This window comes from Rosa rugosa, chromosome 3 (genome assembly GCF_958449725.1).
Source record: "Rosa rugosa chromosome 3, drRosRugo1.1, whole genome shotgun sequence".
Classification (NCBI taxonomy): Eukaryota; Viridiplantae; Streptophyta; class Magnoliopsida; order Rosales; family Rosaceae; genus Rosa; species Rosa rugosa.
Genome location: NC_084822.1, coordinates 57447042 through 57468396, shown reverse-complemented (window position 1 = coordinate 57468396; position 21355 = coordinate 57447042). Strand labels below are relative to the sequence as shown.

Here is a 21355-nt window from a genome sequence, read left to right as displayed (position 1 = left end):
ATGGCTAATCTGAACCAATATCCAGGTAAACCAAAGTTTTGGTTTAAAAAAATAAAAAACCGAAAGCCCATCGATTCATTAGCGGTTAGTATCAAAAAATTGAATTGATCAATGTATCTGGCTTAGGCTTCTAAAGCTCTGCTCTTTGACTCTGTAAACAGTGGATGCCCCCAGGGCTTCTGGTTATCTTAATATATAGTATTTTCGTATCCAAAAAGAAAAAAATTGAACTGATGCAACCAAAGTCCACCAGTGAAGTATGTATAATTTTTCATAGTTTTATTTCATGGGCTGGGCTTTCGAGCTTGCTTTGCTCCTTGATCTTAAGATTTCAAAAGACCAGGTAAATAAGGGAAACCCAATCGGCCAATCCAGTCCAACCCATTTGGGGTGGGGTTCACCTTTGAAATTAACAAAGACCGACTAATAAACCGCCAATTCATAGAAGCCTCTATACGGGACACGTGTCATAGAATCTGTCATGACTCCTCAGTAAAGCAGTAGTTTTATCCGAATATATAGAAAAAGAAAAAAGAAAAGATATTTTCACCGATCCCACTCGTCGTTTGGCGCGTTCAAACTACCTTCCCAAATCACGCCAAATTTTCGAGTCATAGTCATAGTCCTCACCTTCGCCGCCACCGTCAAACTCTCTCACTCTTGTACTCCGCCGCTCAAGAACTCGCTCCGGAACGATGTCGTTTGCTGCTCCACCGGAAAACGACACCGAATCTCTCAGACGCAGCCGTATCCTATCACATGAGAGTCTAAAATCAGGAAGACTTGGCTTCCAAATGCTTATTATATCACGCCTGCCATAGCGCACCACATCTCCCCCCTCTAGTAAGCTTGACCAAGCGTCTGGACGCACTGAAGAAATTATAATCTGGAAAGTAAAAACTTATAAGAACTCTTGCCACTCAGGTCCAGCAAGCTTTGCCTCGACGTCCCGAGCTCCAAGGTAAACCAGTATCTAAATTCGTTTGTGCTTTGAAGTTTACATTTCGGAATCTGAGAATTTCGCTGATTAGGTGCCGTTGATTTACTCTTCGACGTATGATATCGCATTTCTCGGCATTGAGAAGCTGTAAGTGATCGTAATTTAATCATCTTTTTTTTTAAATTGAATTGGTATTGACTTCGATACCGATACAGGCACCCGTTCGATTCGGCTAAATGGGGTCGGATATGTAGATTCCTGTCCATGGATGATGTTGCGGACAAAAATTGGATTGTAGAGCTAAAGGAAGCTACAAAGGAAGATCTTCTAGGTGGTATATATATTCTAATATTCTAATATTCATATAAATTCATGGTCTAAGTTGGATATCGATTCGTTCACTTTTTGAGTGTGTGTCGGGTTAAAAACCATCATAAACTTTAAATTCGTAATCCTGGATCAATTCCAACAAGTTTCAGCTACAATAGAGTCAAATTATGATACTTTAATAGTGAATAATGTTTGAGAATAACGGATTCAAATTTGAACTGCGAAACAAAAATTATAATTGAAAAAAGAAAACATTGTTACACCTAGTGCTAGTGGTGCCACTCTAGTGGTCTAAATCAAGCACAAGTCCTACCTAGATAACCAGCTAGCTTAAGTAGTGATTGAGGGCACTTGGGATGATGGCCAGGCCCTCCATAATAGAACTCAGGATCTTCAAGATAGTCCGAAACATGCATAAACAACATCATAACAGTTGAATTCGTCCGCATACATTCAGTTCTTATATTTAAGCTTAATGTTTTTGTGTTTAGGATACAAGCACATACATTCCTCACTTGATACCCAAATTTAGTACACAAATAGAAGATCTCAACTATTATTATTCTGGTGAATGAAAGATTCAACACATCATACACCCAACTTTAGAAAAAGAGAGTTCCACTATTACACAAGAATTGAAAATTAAACATAAGTATGACAGCATAATCATACGTCCATATATAACTTTCAAGTTTCGACATAATTGTCGTACACCAACATGGATTCAGTACAGTACTCTAACCTGATGGAATGCAAAGTTCACAATTGCCCTTTCATGTCATTTATAAATTATATAATTTTTTTATTTGTTCTCCGAATTTGACTTCGCTATAAATCGGTGGATTGGTTTCCGATATAAGCTCTTTTATCGGCCCGTATGATTTTTGGAGGTCATCCGTATTTACAAAACATGCAATTGAGATACGAGGCTCTACAGTTGGTTTCATCAAAACTCTATGCTCCACGCTCTTGAACTTGCCATTTGTAATAACCTGCACAAATCAAAGCAAAATAAATAAGAACAACGCTACATGTACCACATCAAAATCAGAATATATGATCCTAATGGTGGGACTAAATTTATAGTACTCTCCACTGCAAAATGAAAAGCTAGCTATAACGTACCATAAGGACTTAATGAGCATGCAGCAACTTGTTGCAAGTTAATCATAGACATGATTATCAAAAGCATGTCTAGCTATGACCCTATATTAGGATCGAGTAGCAATATATGATAAAAATTACATTAAGCAAACACTGCTACACCGCCTGCATCATGTCAGCAATATTTGCTACCAAAGCTCCCTTCATGGGGGGAACATCAATCCAAACATTTTGATGAAGAACTTGTAGGCCGCCAACACCGTCTTGAAGGAGCAAGGTGAGAAAGGGGAGGTCTGAATGCTTGATCCACCCATAGTCAAATGGGTTCAGGGCAAATCGGGTGATAGTGGCTAGGGCTGGCAATTTCAGCCGAGAAGAACCGTACCAGCCATATTCGAGCCGAACCAAAGCAATTGGTAGCTGACTTCATCGGTAACCGAAGTGTCGGTATGGTTGTACTGAACCAAATCCATGTAAACGGTACGGTAACAGTATTAATTTTTAGCTAAATACGGTATACCGTACCGTACAGTATATTTCTTACAAACCCCTAAAGGGGTCAGATTGGATTAGTTTCTCAATTTAGCCCTCAGCCTCTCGCCTCTCTCTCAGTATCGAACCATAGAAAGTACTCAAAGTAGAACACTAGAATCCAATCCAGCCATCAATTCAATCCATCCAATTGACGCAGACGGATTGATAACTAGGTTTACCAGCAATAAACCTAAGCAAAAGGGTTCTGGAGTCCACCAGAGATAAAAAGAGAATAATCTCAATTTTATTGATAATAAGATAAAAGATGCGTTCTGCAGCCACATACGGCTGCTTAAATAAGAGAAATAAAACCCTAGGGCAACTAACATTGAACCCTAAAGCCCATGGGTAAAAACAAAACAAACTAGAAAACCTAAAATAAAAAGAATGCAAAACTAGCCTAAAATATTAAATCCCGAATCGGATAATTAAAACGACATATTTTGGCCTAAATCTGTTAGGGCTCACTAAAGTGAGTCTTGAAGATCTCGTCGTTCCCATTCTAGAAAGGTATGATGCGTCTCAAACGAACATTCTGGCCAAAAGTTAGTCAAATCTGATTCAAAATCAAAACCTGACTTTTCGCACGAGAAACCCGAAAAGTCCAAAACCAATTTTTCTTGAATATTCCAGCAGCTAATAACCTCTTTACACGTGAGTTACCTATTTTCCAATCACTTTTCTTGATTCTATGCCGCTTCTTTACTTTTATGGTTTTCTGATTGAATCGGGTCCATTCTCGTCCTACATCACCAATCCAGCCATCGATTCAATCCAATGACTCATTCCATCATCCTCTCGATTCATTCCATGATTCCATCATCCAGATGATTCAGATCCATTATTCCTCTCCCTCACCAAATCCCAAATCCAAAACTAATGGTTCAGTTCAAATCTCAAACATCAAGCTTCTCAGGCCAATTGATACTCTTGTTCTTGGCCAAATGCAGATCTTCATCGATGAAAAAGAAGCAGCAAACAAGAAGTCTAATGGAAATTGAAGCAACCCATTAAAATGCCCAACCAAATTGAAGCAACCCATTAAAACCAAGAAGAAGCAGGTGAGGATGGACTTCATTTCATGCTAGAGAGAGAAATCCAGGTGAGATTCAACAAGTAATTGAATCTGTATCTGAAGATAAGAAGTTAAGAATTAACCTTGGCCTTGACTCGGTTAATTGGATCAATTAATCAATAGCTGCAAACCCACTTTCTTATTCTCCCAGAAACTGTTGATTATTGAAGAAAGTAGATCTAGATGATAATGGAATATGAAATTGGGGTATTGATATGAGTTCGGAGTCTTGGAGTCCTAAGAAACATGGTGATCAAATAGATGTTTGAAGGAGCGAAGCCCCGTCAAGTGTCTGCAATCGTGTCTTCTCCTTCTCTTTTGGTGGGTGTATGCTTGTCGACTGTCGAATTGAGTCAGAGGGTCAATATGAGCAGCGACTATTAGAAGCTCGGTTGGAGGCTGAACCGTACCGACCCAACCAATTAAGTCGGTTTACTGAGAAGTCGGTATACAGGATTTTGTGGCCGGTAGTGGTATAGTTTTTAGCCTACCAATCTAAGTTGGTACGGTACATGGTATCAGTCCGGAGGCTCCGGTACCGAACCGAGCCCAGCCCTAATAGTGGCACGCCAATGACCTCGATTTGAAGCACCCTATGCTTGCAAGATAGTCACTACTAAGTCCTAAAGCTTCCGAAAATAACTCGGATAACTTCTCTTGCACTCCATCGATGTGTTTCATATACTCACTTACTTCTCGTCTGCAAAATGATGTCAATGTCTTATTTATTAGAAATAAATAAACGTAATGCTCGATCGAGTAAACAAATTTAGTGAATATAGTAGCGCAACATCACCTGCACACTTGCGGTATTGCTTCAAAGCTTTCTGGGTCTTCCAGGACCTTGCATGACAAGGTATCCCTCCAGGCAGCTGGCGTCGACACCTTCAAATCAAAATTGCTGAAGAACCTAACCTTCTGCGTAAAATCGCGCGAGTACCACTTCACCTTCTCCTTCTGGGGTAGCTCATGGAACCCTCGGATACTTTTCTGGATCCCCTCCATAAGACCAAGCGGAATTCCATGGTTCACCAACTGAAAGAAGCCCCATGATTGAGCTGCTTTGTTTATGTCTGTGATGATTTCTTTTCGCCTCTCGCTGTTATCAAAACCGCTGAGATCAATCACCGGAAGTTGCAGGTTGCGAAGTTTCTGATATTGCTCATCATCTTGTGGGAATGACGAGTTAAGTAGATTCTCAGGAGGGTGTACGAACATGCTTGGGAGCTTGGTCACCCCAGCGTCTGCAAGTCCTTTGACGCCAGCTTTGCTTTTGTCGAATTCTTTCAGCTCCTTCTCACGCTGATCACAATCCACAACTGCTGCCATGTTTTGGTGTTTAGATTGTTAACCATGCCAAGAACAAGTTTGCAAGTTGAAGATGAGTGTAGCTAGCTGCGTCATATAAAGGGAGAAACCGGGGGCGGACGCACATTGAGGCGAGTTTTGGGGGGGGGCACTGCCCCACTGGAGTTTTTTTTTTTTAAATTGGCCTTCATTTTTTATTCAAGGTCGTGATTAAATTTAAGTTCAACCTTCAGTAAACTTGAGACATATATATTCAGCTTTACTTACCCCTTCATTCAAATAACGAATCTTTCTTTTTAAAATAATAATAATAATAATAACGAATCTTTATTTCAGAGGATAAGATGAAGCTTCTCTTCCTCACTTTCTATTACCATCCTGACTGAAATAATGAAAACAGAGAGAAATTCAGTAATTTATAAAGCTTTATTTCATGCAAATAGAGGGAGACATATATATGAACTTAAAGAATTCAGCTACAAGTACCAGGGCTACATATGAAACCCCATAAAACCACACACCAATTGTAGTTGTGGTTATTAAGTGATGAGAGTATTGATCAATTACAAATTTTTTTACGAATGTTGATCAATTGCTTTTGCAAATTAATTAATGACCAAAAAAAAGGCATCCTTCAGTGAAAAGATCCTATATATGTGTGTGTGGACTTTATTGTACGTGACCATCATATTCATTCTAGCACTATTACTGATTAATTTGTAGACCACATGGACCTCATGGTCTATATATATATATATATATATATATATATATATATATGCATGTGTGTGTAGACTTTATTGTACGTGAACCATCATATTCATTCTAGCACTATTATTGATTAATTTGTAGACCACATGGACCTCATGATCGAGTACAAAAAACTATATGTGTGTGTATACACTCTATTGTATGTGAACCATCATATTCATTCCAGCACTATGATTGATTAATTCACATGGACCTCATGGTCGTTATTGTACCCATTACAATAACATTTTATTAAGCAACCCAGCAAAAGACTAGAACGAATTAGACATTAATAAAATAAATGAAATAATTAGTGAATTATGGAATATTCTAAATTTCTTTAGCTAATTTGATATCTCAGATGACGTGACATGTGTCACTTCATCAATCATCAATCTTGACCTTCTAATTTTTTACGTGTATTTATATGTAATTCAATTTTCAAAGTTTTAGTTTGTGGGCTGGGCTTTCGAGCTTGCTTTGCTCCTTGATCTTAAGATTTCAAAAGACCAGGGAAAAACCCAATCCACTAAATCCAGTCCAACCCATTTGGGGTGGTTCAACTTTGAAATAAACAAAGACCAACTAAACCCGCCAAATCATAGAAGCCTATATACGGGATGGATAATCCATCATGGATTCGTGTCATAGAATCTGTCCTGACTCCTCAGTAAAGCAACAGTTTTATCCGAATATATAGGAAAAGTAAAAAGAAAAGATATTTTCACCGATCCACTCGTCGTTTGGCGCGTTCAAACTACCCGCCCAAATCGCGCCAAATTTTCGGTCCCGCAGCCGTCGGATTATAATCGCTTCCTCAACGTGCCTCCAAGGCGCTTAGCTTTTATTTCCCCCATCCAATCCCCTTTTCCTTTTCCCCAACGCGAATATGAGCAACCGAGTCATTTCGATGTGGACCGGTTCGACTCGGAACCGAGTCATAGTCATAGTCCTCACCTTCGCCGCCACCGTCAAACTCTCTCACTCTCTCTACCGCAAACTCCGCCGCTCAAGAACTCGCTCCGGAACGATGTCGTTTGCTGCACCACCGGAAAACGACACCGAATCTCTCAGACGCAGCCGTATTCTCTCCAGCAAGCTCTACCTCGACGTCCCGAGCTCCAAGGTAAAACCAGTATCTAAATTCGTCTGTGCTTTCAAGTTTACATTTCGGAATCTGAGAAATTTCGCCGATCAGGTGCCGTTGATTTACTCTTCGACGTATGATATCGCATTTCTCGGCATTGAGAAGCTGTAAGTGATCGTAATTTAATCTTCTTCTGTTTTTGTTTGAATTTAATTCTTTGAGTGGAATTGGTATTGACTTCGATGCCGATACAGGCACCCGTTCGATTCGGCTAAATGGGGTCGGATATGTAGATTCCTGTCCATGGATGATGTTGTGGACAAAAATTGCATTGTAGAGCCAAAGGAAGCTACAAAGGAGGATCTTCTTGTGGTATAAATATATATTCTAATATTCATTTGAACTTTTGTGTGTGGATGCTTATCAGTAACTTTAAGCTAGATTTACTTGCTATTGGTAACTTTGAGCAGGTGCATACAGAAGCATACTTGAATAGTCTAAAGAAAAGTGCAGATGTTGCTATGATAATTGAGGTAAATGCCTTCTAATGGACTATGGTTTTGTAGATTTAGCATTCTTAGTTATACTCATTACTGACAGCTTTGGATAAGGATCAATGGTTTCTAATGATGTTTGTTAGTTTCGAATTACGCTATGAAGATTATGACCTATTTGTTTCATCTACTTTGTTTAAGGTACCTCCTGTTGCCCTATTTCCGAATTGCCTCGTGCAGCAGAAAGTTCTCAGTCCATTTCGCAACCAGGTAATTCATCATCCATCTTGTGTTTCTTTTTTTAGTTCTTTTTTATACTAGAAAGGGAAGAAAGGATTTACTACTGCAGGTGGGGGGAACTATCTTGGCTGCCAAGCTTGCAAAAGAACGAGGATGGGCCATCAATGTGGGAGGAGGGTTTCATCATTGTTGTGGGGGAAAAGGAGGTGGATTCTGTGCTTATGCTGATATTTCTCTTTGCATACATTTTGCCTTTGTGCGGTTAAACATATCAAGGTACTAACTATTTCACATCAGATGAATAGTTGCATTATAAGTTAGGTTTTGAGTTTAATTCAAAAACTAACTCTCACTCATTATCTGTATATGCAGGGTGATGATTATTGATCTTGATGCACATCAAGGAAATGGCCATGAAACAGATTTTGCCAATGACAGTATGTTTACCTTTTTGTCCTCAGAGCATTGTTTGACTTGATCAGCAGCTCTTAATCTCTTATAAGTACTTAAATGTCATTTTTTTTTAATAACAGGTCGAGTCTATATCCTGGATATGTACAACCCTGGAATATATCCATTTGTAAGTTTTCTGCCTCAGCATCATGCAATGGGTTTCCCCAAGAAACTCTTAATTTTATTCTGGTCTATTTTGAGATGCAAGTTGTTAACAGCTAAGTAGCTTGATCTGCTGCTGGTAAGGACAGGCTTTTTTAGGCATTGTGGTAGGGAAAAGGCAAACTTTCCCTGGTGTCTCCCGTTGTTGCCCTTTCACTTCATATTTGCTTCTTGCTCTTTTTGATTGATCAGCCTCAATCTATAGTGTTTTCTTATTGAGGTTTTGAATTATGCTATTGGTCTCATGAACACGCCTTTTTTTCCTTAATGGTCTCTTCTTTAGGATTATGAAGCAAGGACATTCATTGATCAGAGGATTGAAGTAGCGGTGAGCCTTCATTATCCCATCATCATGTCAGATTGTAGTTGTTTTGTCCATGGCTTTGTGTAAATAATCCTTTTTTTTTTTTTTTTTTTTATAATTTAAACAGAGTGGCACTACAACAGCCGAGTACTTGAGAAAGTTAGATGAAGCTCTTGAGGTATATACTTACAAGTCATGTGCTGCCGTCTTTTATCTGACAATCTTTAGCAATAGTTTTTCTTCTAGAAACTGTTTAGTTATGTATCTTATTTGATTAAAAGTACTTCCATGTGAACTCAAGAACTTGATATGAATGTTAGGTTGCTGCTCATAATTTTGCTCCTGAGTTGATAGTCTACAATGCTGGAACTGATATTCTAGATGGCGATCCTCTGGGCAGGTTGAAGGTAACATCTTTCTCTGATCTCTTTCAGTCTTCGAGAATATCACTTGCAGCCATGACTATGATATATGAATTGCAAATGTGATCTGTGTTTATGTGGCTTGCTTATGTAGATCAGTCCTGATGGGATAACTCATAGGGATGAGAAAGTCTTCAGGTTTGCTCTCGAGAGGAATGTTCCCATTGTCATGCTCACATCAGGTGCGATCAATTTGTTCTCTGCTAGTAATATGACCAATCAGTGTCAGTCAATCATGATAACTTCACACTTTGCAATGTGAAAGTGATCACCATAGCTATGTTATAAGTTAATGCCAACTGAATGTTGTGACAACTCTAGCTGACTGTAGCTGTGGTCACATAGGTTGCATCATTTTTTAGTTTCCTTTATTACTTAATCCAGATTTTCTATGTCTCAGGTGGTTACATGAAGTCTAGTGCAAGAGTTATCGCAGACTCGATAGCCAATCTCTCAAACAAATCCCTGATTGATATGGGGAGAAAGACTTCTTCTATATGAAATGTCCCTCAACATCCTATGTGGCTACCCTAGAGTCCATGCCTTTCAACAGATGAACTTCAGGCTTCACATATGCAGCATCTTAAATGGGCTACGCTTGCAGCTTCTGGTTGTAATTGATGTTGTATGATAGTAGATGTATTATTAGCAAGGATGCATAGTAACTACATGAAGCAGGCCAAGAGATGCGACATCCTAGTGTCTGTGGGGATTCTCTGTCTAAAATGTACTATTGGAGTGGTACTTCTCAAAGCACATCAATGACTTCGAATGTTAGGTATAGATAGCTCGAAATACAGGTAATCCTGTTAATGAAGTGACTGGTGGAAATGCTGCAAATGATCAAGCATGGAGTTAAATCTGTTGAGGTAGTGTATGAGTATGGGACGTTATCTCATAAATATGAGATTAAGACTGCACCAACCAAAATGAATCGGATACAAACCTGGATGGTGAAGCATCTCAGTCGAGAATATTGACAACAGTTGGGTTGTGCAGAAACTGTGTTGATTATCATTATCCCAGATTTGTCGTACTTATGTCCCAGTGCAGTTATATGAACTTTAGGGTTGGGTTTTGATGGTCAACTACCAATGTTGTCAACCTTCTTGATCATAAGATATCTCGCCTCCAGGTAACAAGAGAGCTTTCGACTGTCATTTCTAATGGGATAACTACAAAAGTAAGAACTTACTTTGACGTATCTGTTTGTTTTTGTATATAGGTGAAACCGTGAAAGTATAATATCATCAAATTTGACTTTAGTAGTTATTCATTCCAAATGAAACTAAGAGTAAACTGTGATGGGGTTCTTTCTTCCTTTTGTGGTTGTCATGGCTGTTGTAATCCCCTCAATAGTGGTTCTGGTGGCAAGTTGTCCATGGGGTCTATCTCAAATAAAGAATAATTATAGGCGTGCTTATAATAGTATAAGGTCATTGTCCTATGACAATTTGGCCGAGGCAATCACTATTGAAATCAATTGGGAGACAAATGACATAATTCCTGGTATCTGGCTTCCGTGGTTGTAATAACGGCTAATTTTTGTCCAAAAATCCCATTTGCAATTTCAATTTGCTATGACCTTTTATTAACGTTCCACCATGCCCATTCGAAGCAACTCTTGTTGCCGGTGTTCTAAGAAAATTTGTTCCATACTACTACCGCCGTTTGGGACGATGCTTTGCATCGTTTTGCTAGATCTTCATTCCAATTTGATCAACAAGGGGATGATTTTGTAGTTGTGAAGTTATTTTTGTTCTTTGTTTTTCTCTCTTTTCTTTACATATCAAACTTTTATCAGAGTGCAAGTACATTGACATAATTCATGTAAGCTTTACTACTAATTTCTCGCAAATGGTCTCTCGCTATGTGACCAACACAAAACTAATTAATTAATCAATCAAGATGAGGTGTTATTTATGACTATAAATTTTAGATTTTATAAACAAACAACTAGTATGAAAAATGATCACAAATTGAAAAGTGCAATTTGAAAAACAATAATTTATCGTGAGAATTTTGTCTTATATTAATCCGATCATAAAATAACCTATTCAATTTGCCAAGCTTGTATTGCTTATGTACCAAATCCAAGTGGTATTTATCATAATTTTAGTGATATTGGCAACACGCCTAAAGCATAACAGGTTCCAGTCCAAGCCTTAACGATAAATGTTAATCTTTCCCGCCGGTATTATACACGTTAACCGTTCCCACCGACTTCCGACGGAATCTCACAAAAACCATTTGTTTTTGTATTTGTTGAATCTCTAAGATTTACGCCTGTGTATGACTCCAAGTTGACCACAGTACCCCTGACTCTGGTTACTCCCCTCCACTGCTCCTCTTCTTCTTCTTCTTCTTCTTCTCCACTCCCTCCACCAAACCTACGATTCGGCACTCCGCGAGCGTCACCGTCCGTCGCAATTTTCACCGCTTAATCTCGCGGCGGACTCCTGAAATGTTGAGAAGAAGCCGTTTCGCGATTCTGATCTCAACTCTGCTGCTTCTCAGCTCCGATTTGCTTCTCTCACTCTCGCTCGCAGTCGCCGACCCTCTCGCCGACGACTCAGATCCCCTCCCCCTCAACCTCAACGCCACCGAGTCCAATGTCTCGCTCTCCAAGCCCAAGGAAGGCAGCTTCGCTGACATGATCGACAAGGCCCTCGAGAACGAGTTCAAGGAGAACGATCAGAATCAAGGTCACCTAGATCCCAACCTTCTCTCTTTCTCTGCGCTTAGGGTTTGAGTTGAACTAAACAAACACAAGAAAATTTCAATTCCATTTGGAACAGATCAATGTTTAGTTGTGAAATGCAATTATAGTCGTAATAATACTTCTTCTAGGTCGTAATGTATGATTGTATTGATTTGCTTTGCTTGCAGCTACTGATCCTGGGAGTTTTAACAACAGCGTCGCCGGCCAACAGGTTGGTGCTAAAACTAGTTTTATTTTTACATTTATAGTGGTTTACGACAGTAAAGAGTCATAAAATGGAGATCTGATTTAGTTTTATTCGCAAAGTTCGAGAATTTATATGGCAAGATCTTTTACTAGAACCAATATAGTATAATCTATTTTGCCTTTCATTGGTATATGCTTGATTCATTTTCAAATTTGATATGATTGTAATTCTTCCTAAGCTCATTATTTTTCCCATATTTCGTATCGATTGAAGAATCTCTTTCAGCTCGAGTGTTTGCTAAATGAATCTATACTCCCTCCCTTTTTGTCTGGAACAGGCAACACTGGAAACAGTTGCCAGAGTTAAGTCGAAGAAAAATGAGACAAAAGAGGAAAAGTATATGCTTCTTCTCATTTATTTTCTGTAGATCTTTCATGTAGTTTCTGATTGCTTGAATATGCCCATTAGAGTAATGCAGTTCACTTTATAGTTCCCGTCTTTGTTTATCTAAATCGTTAGTTGGATGAATCTTTTTGTAGCTTAAATAGGTCGTTTCAACTACATGATGTTTTTAATCTGGATAATGATAATGGAGCAGAAGAGACCCCAACACTCATAGATCGCAAGGTAAGATTGCCTTATTGAAAATATAACTACTGCAGGTACTTGTCACCATGGTTATAAGTGAAGTTACTATTTTATATTTATATTTTCAGGACAATGTCTTTATAATATCGAACTTTAAATCAAAATATCCAGTGCTGCAGCTAGACCTGAGGTAAATTTAATGTTTTGTTACAGTTTCATTAAGTTCATTGTCATTCATTAGAAAAGCTGATTTGAATACTTCTGCTTGTTGGATTCTAGACTGATATCAGATCTCGTCGTGGTTATTGTATCTGCAACCTGTGGTGGCATTGCTTTTGCTTGTGCTGGACAACCGGTCTGTGCATACATAAATAGACATACATTTGTAAACTTATAATAGAATATCTATATAAATGTGACTATCATACTTAAAGTTTTTTATTGTCTTACTTTGATTTATACCTCTGCAGGTTATCTCTGGATATTTGCTAGCTGGATCTGTTATTGGACCTGGAGGGTTCAACTTTGTCAGTGAAATGGTTCAAGTATGTTTAACATACAAATTTGCTATCCAGAAACTTCTTTATCGGTGTAGCGTGCTATATTCTTTTATACAGTGGTTTCTATGTTATGATGTTGAATGCGTAACTGTTTTGGTCAATTGATCTATACATGTGTAAAAGTGAGTGATAATTATGGAAAGCAAGAAATACTAACAGTCAATTCATATTGGATTTCATATTCACTTATTGAAAGAAGGAAACATTTCTAATACTCATTTAAGATGATACTAGCACTTTTTCAGAGGCTCAGACACTATAAGTCGGTTGTCTTGTAGAAGAATAAAATGTTCTTGGTGAGGCATATTGAGTATGCCTCGTGTAAGAAACACTAACTGGGATTATTTTATATGTAGAGATTGAAATTGTTTCATTCTTTCTAGAATTTAGTTCGTTAACATATACCTCTTATTTAAAATAGCTTCATGTGTCTTATCCATTTTTATGGATGCAGGTTGAAACTGTAGCTCAGTTTGGGGTGATCTTTCTTCTTTTTGCTTTGGGCTTAGAGTTCTCCACAACAAAGGTAGATAATCTCTCCCTCTCTCTCTCTCTCTCTCTCTCTCTCTCTCTCTCTCTCTCTCTCTCTCTCTCTCTCTCTCTCTCTCTCTCTCCAGTTTTCATGTTCTTATTACCAGTACAATTAGTCAAATTGATGCATCTCAATTTTAGCTTCGAGTTGTTCGAGCAGTTGCTGTTCCGGGAGGCCTGCTGCAAATTTTCCTATTTATGTGCCTGTGTGGTATTACAGCCTCAGTATGTCTACTAATGCTTTACAGAACTACCCTTAAAGTTTGTGCTTGCTTATGATTATTTTACATTTCCAACCTTCATTCACCTGAAGTTTTGGCCATTGCAAATTCCATTTGAAATTAGAGGAATAGATAAAATTATAAAAGTACAAGCTAGAATAAGGCCTGGCATAGTTATGGAAAAGAATTGAGTAAAAAAATTGATGGGATGCCCTTTATAATGAGTATGCACTCTTACATTATACAGCATATATTCCATTCACTCTAGCTTAATTTGGCTCCTCGTTGTTTTCCTCTTATAATGGTGCTGTAGATTAATACTTCTTAGTTCTTTATTCCTCCAACTATTTTGACTCTGCTCGGGTTTATACTGAGTGACAGTTATAACATATCACACTATGATTTAGCATCTGAGTCCTTAAAACTAATAGGGTGGAGTACCATTAGCTATTCTTCTGTTGTGGAGGGTGAGAGGTGCAATATTTGTGGAGAGGACATACACTATCCCAAGACACCCTTTTCCATATAGGCCTTAATTGAAGTTGCTGGTAGTGGTGGAACTTCCACATGAAATTGGACTAGTATAGGCCTCTATTCTGCTTGCATCTTTACATTCTTAGCCTTTCTATGTCGTATCCTATTGTTCATTTGTAACTAGTATAGGCTTTAACTGAAGTTGCCAGTAGTCGTGGAATGATAGCACATGAAGTTGACTGGTAGAGGCCTCTATTCTGCTCTTGCATCTTGATATCCAGTCTTTCTAGTTGTATCCTACCGCTCATTGTTATTTTGGTTTTCTATGTTCGGTTGTTGGACTGGTCTGCTTCCGATAACTATTCTTGACATTGACTGTGAAGCCATAGCTTTTGCTAATGTAGACTGTGTTATACAATGTTTCTCATTCTCAATGCTGCAGTTCTGATTGGATGCTGTTTGCAGTTATGTGGTGGTAAAATTTCTGAGGGGGTATTCGTTGGCGTGTTCCTTTCTATGTCTTCAACAGCAGTGGTAAACTAACACAAACCTGCTTCATGCCATGTCTACATCCACAAAGATTTGCACACCCACATTCACTCTTTATTTTTTGGATGCATATTGTTTTCATGCTAAGGTCCTCCCCCCCCTTTTTTTTGGCTCAAGGTGTTAAAATTTTTGATGGAAAAAAACTCCACTAATGCGCTTCACGGTCAAGTCACCATTGGCACCCTTATTCTGCAGGTGTGTTGGTTTTACATATTCTTTCTGTGGACTCTTTGAGTACTGAGTTACTGCTTTTTAGCACTCACTTATCACTCTTCTAATTGTGCCTTGACAAGATTTTGCTTTGCAGGATTGTGCTGTGGGTTTGCTGTTTGCTTTGCTTCCTGTTCTGGGAGGGACTTCTGGCATCTTTCAAGGAGTAATGTCTATGGCTAAGCTGTGAGTTGTTTGTGTGTCTGTCTTCCCAACTTGTCTTTACTCCTCATCCTCATGTAATAGTATTGAAACTCAATGTTATATATTTATCTCATATGAGTGGTATTCTATTTGTTACAAAATACCCTCCACGGTATCTTACCTTGATGTTGAAATCTCCTGAGGCACAAAATGAACATTATTGTTTCGTCTCCCATTATGTTTTCTCATATAGGATATAGGAGTTGGTCCTTTTTTTTTTTTTTTTTAAATTTTTTTATGAATATTCTATTTCACCATATAAAAAAAGTGGATAGTAACCAAATTCTTGTAGAGTTAGGATATTTGCAAAGTTTCCTGTTTTTCTCTATAAAATGACGAAATTGGTGACCATAAATTTTTGACATCTTATTTCTTCATTTATCCAGGATGGTGATGTTGATTACATTTTTGGCTGTTCTTTCTATATCATCTCGTACTTGTGTTCCCTGGTTACTTAAACTGATGATAAGCTTATCTTCACAGGTACCATTCTCTTTTCTTTGTTCTAGAGGCTTGCTGGATGTCTGCAAGCTAAATTGTTAGTTTGGTTATGACTCTAATTTAAGTTTGTATATGCAGACCAATGAACTCTACCAGTTGGCATCAGTCGCATTCTGCTTGCTTGTAGCCTGGGTATGTTTTCCCTCACATAGTATCTGGCATTATTCCTCCGCTTGAGCAGGATTCTAATTTTCCTCCATCATGTATAAAAAAGAACTATATGCATCGATCACCGCTGCTAAATTAAACTTGTTCGCGAAAGTTCTTCAATATTACCCTGTATATCTTGTTATCCCGGTTCGTCATCAAACTTGATTCTGTCCATTGCACTATTAATAGATCTCCAGCATTTGGTTAATAGAGTCATGTCCTCGTGCATCCCATCACTTAGTCAAAAATGGCGTAAGATACAACTTGCAGACATGCATGTCAGATGCTAGTCCTGAATGTTTTTAAAATTTCAGTGTAGTGACAAGCTGGGATTAAGTCTGGAACTGGGTTCCTTTGCCGCAGGAGTTATGATATCAACAACTGATCTTGCTCAACATACACTAGAACAAGTAAGGCTCTGTATATATTCATGCAGAATTGCAGATGATATTCTTTGGGATATGTACCTTCTTCCTGTAGCTCAAGAAACATGCATGCAACTAATCATGAATAGCAGAAGAGTTTTATCATTCTTTACTTATGTTCGATATCTTCTGCAATAGGCCTTTAGGTAGGGAGAGTGCAGTTTTCTACAAGTGTAATCACTGAAAGTTTGGTGGTTTTTACTTGATTCTGTTGGTGGGATTTGTCAACCAGACAAGCAGTTATTAAGTACGCACTAGAATGTCCAAAAAGATACTAGAACAATATTAAACATTGGTTCCATTTGCTTTTATGATTTATGAGATAAATATAATTAATTCTAGCATTGCATGTTATTCAATCTACAGTATCAGAATCATTACATCAATCACTTTTCTCATTCTTCTATGCATGATAGATTCTTTCTCACAAAGTTGAGAGTGCTCAAGCCTGTTAATTTTGCAGATTGAACCCATTCGCAACCTTTTTGCTGCCCTTTTCCTTGCCAGCATTGGGATGCTGATTCATGTTCAGTTTCTCTGGAATCATGTTGATATATTACTCGCGTCTGTCATCTTAGTTATCATCATAAAAACAATTATTATAACCATGGTTGTCAAGGGATTCGGATACAACAACAAAACATCATTCCTAGTAAGTTGGATTTCCAGTTGCATTGATATTGCTTCTTTCTAGTAATTCAGTTATTGACAGTTGTTGGATTGTGTATTTGAATAGGTTGGAATATCTCTAGCACAGATAGGCGAATTTGCTTTTGTTCTTTTAAGTCGTGCCTCTAATCTCCATCTAGTCGAGGTTAGTGCTACCATTGGAGTTTCCGCAATAATTGATGTCCTCCTAAATAACTTATGGCCACAGTACCTCTAAATCTCTTAAACATCTACCTTGTAGCATATATGTAAGATATTTATGAGTTGGTTGTGCTGAAACTTTGACTGTTTTCAGGGGAAATTATATCTGCTGCTGCTTGGAACCACAGCACTTAGTCTGGTAGGATATAATCTTCATTCTGTGGTCTGTGTATGTACCCGGCCAGCCTTGAACATTTTCTAACTGAAACATTTCCTGAAATGCTTTTGCAGGTGACCACTCCTTTTCTATTCAAGCTAATCCCTGGTTTAGTGCATCTTGGTGTACTTTTGAGGTGGTTCCCTCCAGACGGTGCTGTTGAGGTAAATGATTTAGGAATTGTTCCCATTGAGATTAGGAAAGGTTACCTTTGCTACCCTCGTATTCCCAGCCTTGTCTAGAGGTATCTTACATATGTCTGTTGACTTCAGATTGGATTTAAGGGAGACAACCTGCGTACGGATAGTGGTAAACAGCGTGTTATTTTGATGGTCCGGGAATCACATGATTCATGATCCAATGTATAAAGGAAACTGTAAAGGCGATCTCCAGCTTACCCAACATCTTTTACTCCAGCCACGTTTTGGAGTGGTGCTTGTGGCATTGATAAAAAGAGTAAACTATTTTCTCTACTTCTCACACAAAGCTATTCTGGAGTAATTTCTGTTTAACATTACTGGCCTAATCAACATTTCAAATCGATCCTCAGTAATGGAAGAACATGAAAGAGACCATCTAACTGCTGAAAGAAGTGACACATGATGCTTTACCTATAAGAACCCCATTCTTTGCCACTGTGACTTAATTCTTTGGAGTTGTATCATAGTTTTCTGTCCTGTAATTTGAACTGACATTGTAATTCATATTGTCTGTTTAACCCAGAAAGTGTAGAATTTTGAGTATATCAAGTAATGCCTGTATTATACCTCCTCCGCCTTGTCTTTTTCTTCATATGCTCAAATTGTAAAGGTACAGCACTATATTAAATGAGTTTTCTTTGCTTCTTCCCTCTACATGGCACTTTGACTCAGGTCCTCATCATTCTTTCATCCAAATGATGAAATGATAACCAATGACCATGGGAGAGATTTTATGGTAGAGTTTATTATCTAACGACACTGTACATTAGTGGTTACAGGAAGGGAGAAAAAGGTAAGACGGTGACTTGTGAAGGTTCTTTTTCCTTTTTTCTTTTTTCTTTTTTAATAAGCTCATAACCCAGTTTGTATGGCATGGGAGAGATTTTATGGTAAGAGTTTATTATCTGAGGACACTGTACATCAGTGGTCACAGGAAAGGAGAAAAGGTGAGACAGTGAATTGTGAAGTGTTTTTTTTTTTTTTTTTTAGGAAAACGTGTTCTCATGTTTAAACTAATTTCCGACAAACTATTCATCGGCCTAATTGTCCCCACGGTAATTCAAAATTTAAATTAAAGCCGAAATATAATGGTTAAACCATCATCAAGTTTCTTGCATGCACTTGATGCACTGCAACTTTAGAAATCAGTATGTACATACTCAGGGGCGGAACTATTTGAGGGTTTGAAGGGGTCCAGACCCCCCCCCCCCCCCCCCCTACGATTCCAACACATACCCATATTAATTAGATAGCTAACTAGTACGAAATAAACAAAGAAACTGGTAATGAATCCCCTTAAACATTTATGAGCTCACATACTGGTTACTATGAAGGAAACCTACAATTAACCACATGAGTAAACTTAATAAATAACAATAATAGCAAACTTAACAAATAATAAACTCTTGGTTGGTTATTTTTCACTTATTTTTTTTCAAATTATAGTGTACCTACTCAGTCAATATATAGTTTTTATGTGTAGACGAATAATTTATCTATAATACTATATATAGTTCTCAAGATTTTTCAAAATAATAATAGTATAAAAAATTACTGGCATATGCTCAAACTTAGCTTATATCCCGACCCCCCCCCCCCCCCCGCCCCCAGTTATAAATCCTAGTTCCGCCGCTAGGCATGGATAGCTGCTGCTACTATAGACATAATTAGACAATTTACGAGGACCACCCACTAGATGGTACCATACCAGGTCTATCAGGTCCTACGAGGCTACGATCATTCACTTCTTTCTTTTTTTTGGGTTTTGTCGGACAATGTAATTCTATCAAATTATCAGTACACCACAGCTTTATATTACTTATCTGCGTTTCAATAATTGGATCTCGCTCCAGTCGACGTGCATACCGCGGTTCTGCATTTCTCTTTCTGGGTAAAACTATTAACTGCTGCCTGCTGGTATTGATGATGGCTTATTGATCCCAGCTTCGAGCTATAGGTATACGTCATACATGATTCCCGTTATGAAAAATTTGATGAATCTTTTGGTTGCAGCCACAAAAATTCCCAAAGATTAGATGGTGGAGTAAATACGGCAGCTCAGATCCTCAGGTCCTCAACAACCGAAAAATTATTCTGATTAATTGCTACCTTATGTCCTGTGATAATATGCTCTCAACTTAGATTTTACTCCATCAACTCTAAACGCAGTAATGGAACGACGACGTCACTGTCGAAATTACAGCTTTTATTTTGGGATCTTAACCAAATGCTCAAATTTGAGTTAACATGAACCCACTTACTCCAGTAAGAGATTGATGTGCCCAAATTTGCATGGCTTCAAAATGCAATCCTAGCGGCCTCATGCACAGTGAGAGAAACTAATACATGTGTTGTATCAGCACTCAGCAGTTGCGGACGCATGATTTTATATTCTTGGGAGTGAAAAAAGATGAGACGACTATAAATTAAAATTTCAATGAATGAAACAAGGCTTCAATTAGTACATTTCCTAGCATTTAAAAAGAAAGATTTTCAATAATGCATTTTCCACACAATCAGTTATAAGCAAAATAAATAAATAAATAAATACTCATAGAAAAACAAGAGTTGAGCCAAAATAAATTACGAATCTATAGATATCTTCAAATTTCATGCACTAAAAAAGAAAATTCATTAATAATTCAATCTTTTAGCACAATAAGGAACTAAAAAAACAAATTAGAAGAGCATTAGAACCCTAATAGTTAGTAATTCAATCATATGTGGTACTGCTGGAAAGAAAGAAAGAAAGAAAAAGCATAATCGGTCGTGAATTCAAGAATTCACTTTTGCTATGAATTAATTAGAAATATAAGAATAATAGCTAATTAACAACTCACACACCCCATGGGATTCACTTTCTCTTCTACAATTGCACTAATTGCCTATTTTTAATATTATTTTGAATATTATTATTATCAATTTATCCAAGAAAATTTTGAATCTTGAAGTGTTTATTTTTTATATTAAGGATACTATTGAAAATTTGATGTTGCTTACTTTCCTATTCATGCACAAAACAAACATTGGAAATGAAAGTAAAATACATTTTCAGATTACTTTCCTGACATTCCCAAACATTGGAAGGGAAACTAGTGGGAAATTTAGTTTTTCATGCTCATAGAAAAGGCCAAGAAACCAATTTCCTTTCTGCAAACCAAACGAGGCCTTAGTGTGCATCTGCCAGTGTGTATCAGTACCCAGCTCGATCGATATTAATTTCGTTTAAGTAGTTAGGTAGTGTGCATGGATGAAGAATAAATGACAACGGATCCACCATTTTTAACATTTTTAGAGAATGCCAAAATTGAAAATTTCCATTTTTCAAATTTAACTAGTTTCGAGTGACGTCGGATACCTTTTTATCTTTCATCCAGAAATATATATTGGATATTGATTGAAATGAAGCACAACACACTTAAATATAGGGTACGTTTGAAACAATATTGGATGTGAACCTAAGGGACAAGTCTTTTTAGGAATTTGGTTGCAGCACTCATCATGATAACGACATCTCATAACAAAATCAGATTGGGTGTAAAACCATCAGTGAAGATGAACTTTGATCAAAATCATCAAACCCCTCTGGGCAAACAAAATCAG

The 21355-nt window shown here is 37.7% G+C and overlaps 2 protein-coding genes, 1 long non-coding RNA gene and 1 pseudogene across 6 annotated transcripts; 3 read left to right on the top strand and 1 right to left on the bottom strand.

Moving 5' to 3' along the window:
• The first annotated feature begins 925 nt into the window (after nt 1-925).
• Nucleotides 926-1269, top strand: LOC133736868 (uncharacterized). Its single transcript, XR_009859763.1, has 3 exons — nt 926-961; nt 1032-1087; nt 1156-1269. It is a non-coding gene; the product is annotated as an uncharacterized LOC133736868 (long non-coding RNA).
• Nucleotides 1270-1845: 576 nt separating this feature from the next.
• LOC133736693 (1-aminocyclopropane-1-carboxylate oxidase homolog 11-like) lies at nt 1846-5331 on the bottom strand (annotated as a pseudogene).
• Nucleotides 5332-6876: 1545 nt separating this feature from the next.
• Nucleotides 6877-10282, top strand: LOC133736811 (histone deacetylase 2). 2 transcript variants are annotated; one of them, XR_009859752.1, is made up of 13 exons: nt 6877-7167; nt 7240-7295; nt 7383-7500; nt 7599-7661; nt 7824-7892; nt 7972-8138; nt 8235-8299; nt 8396-8442; nt 8761-8805; nt 8909-8959; nt 9102-9188; nt 9303-9385; nt 9604-9659. XR_009859752.1 is itself a non-coding variant. In XM_062164406.1 (13 exons), exons 1-13 carry the CDS (start codon nt 6931-6933, stop codon nt 9702-9704), a joined length of 1194 nt encoding a protein of 397 aa, XP_062020390.1. In that variant the 5' UTR covers nt 6878-6930; the 3' UTR covers nt 9705-10282. The 2 variants fall into 2 exon arrangements, 1 of the variants encoding a protein (XP_062020390.1); XM_062164406.1 differs by having other exon boundaries at nt 6878-7167; nt 9298-9385; nt 9604-10282.
• A 1025-nt stretch (nt 10283-11307) lies between these two features.
• On the top strand, nt 11308-18400 carry LOC133738432 (K(+) efflux antiporter 6). 3 transcript variants are annotated; one of them, XM_062165972.1, is made up of 20 exons: nt 11308-11908; nt 12093-12136; nt 12450-12508; nt 12661-12739; nt 12829-12890; nt 12980-13055; nt 13171-13245; nt 13715-13786; nt 13933-14016; nt 14952-15020; nt 15153-15230; nt 15343-15431; nt 15836-15932; nt 16029-16082; nt 16415-16510; nt 16989-17177; nt 17262-17339; nt 17490-17534; nt 17627-17716; nt 17825-18400. In XM_062165972.1, the coding sequence occupies exons 1-20, from the start codon at nt 11668-11670 to the stop codon at nt 17906-17908; spliced, it is 1761 nt and encodes a 586-aa protein (XP_062021956.1). In that variant the 5' UTR covers nt 11308-11667; the 3' UTR covers nt 17909-18400. The 3 variants fall into 3 exon arrangements, with proteins under 3 accessions (XP_062021956.1, XP_062021957.1, XP_062021954.1); XM_062165970.1 differs by having other exon boundaries at nt 11309-11908; nt 12652-12739; XM_062165973.1 differs by lacking the exon at nt 13933-14016 and having other exon boundaries at nt 12652-12739.
• Nucleotides 18401-21355: the final 2955 nt, after the last annotated feature.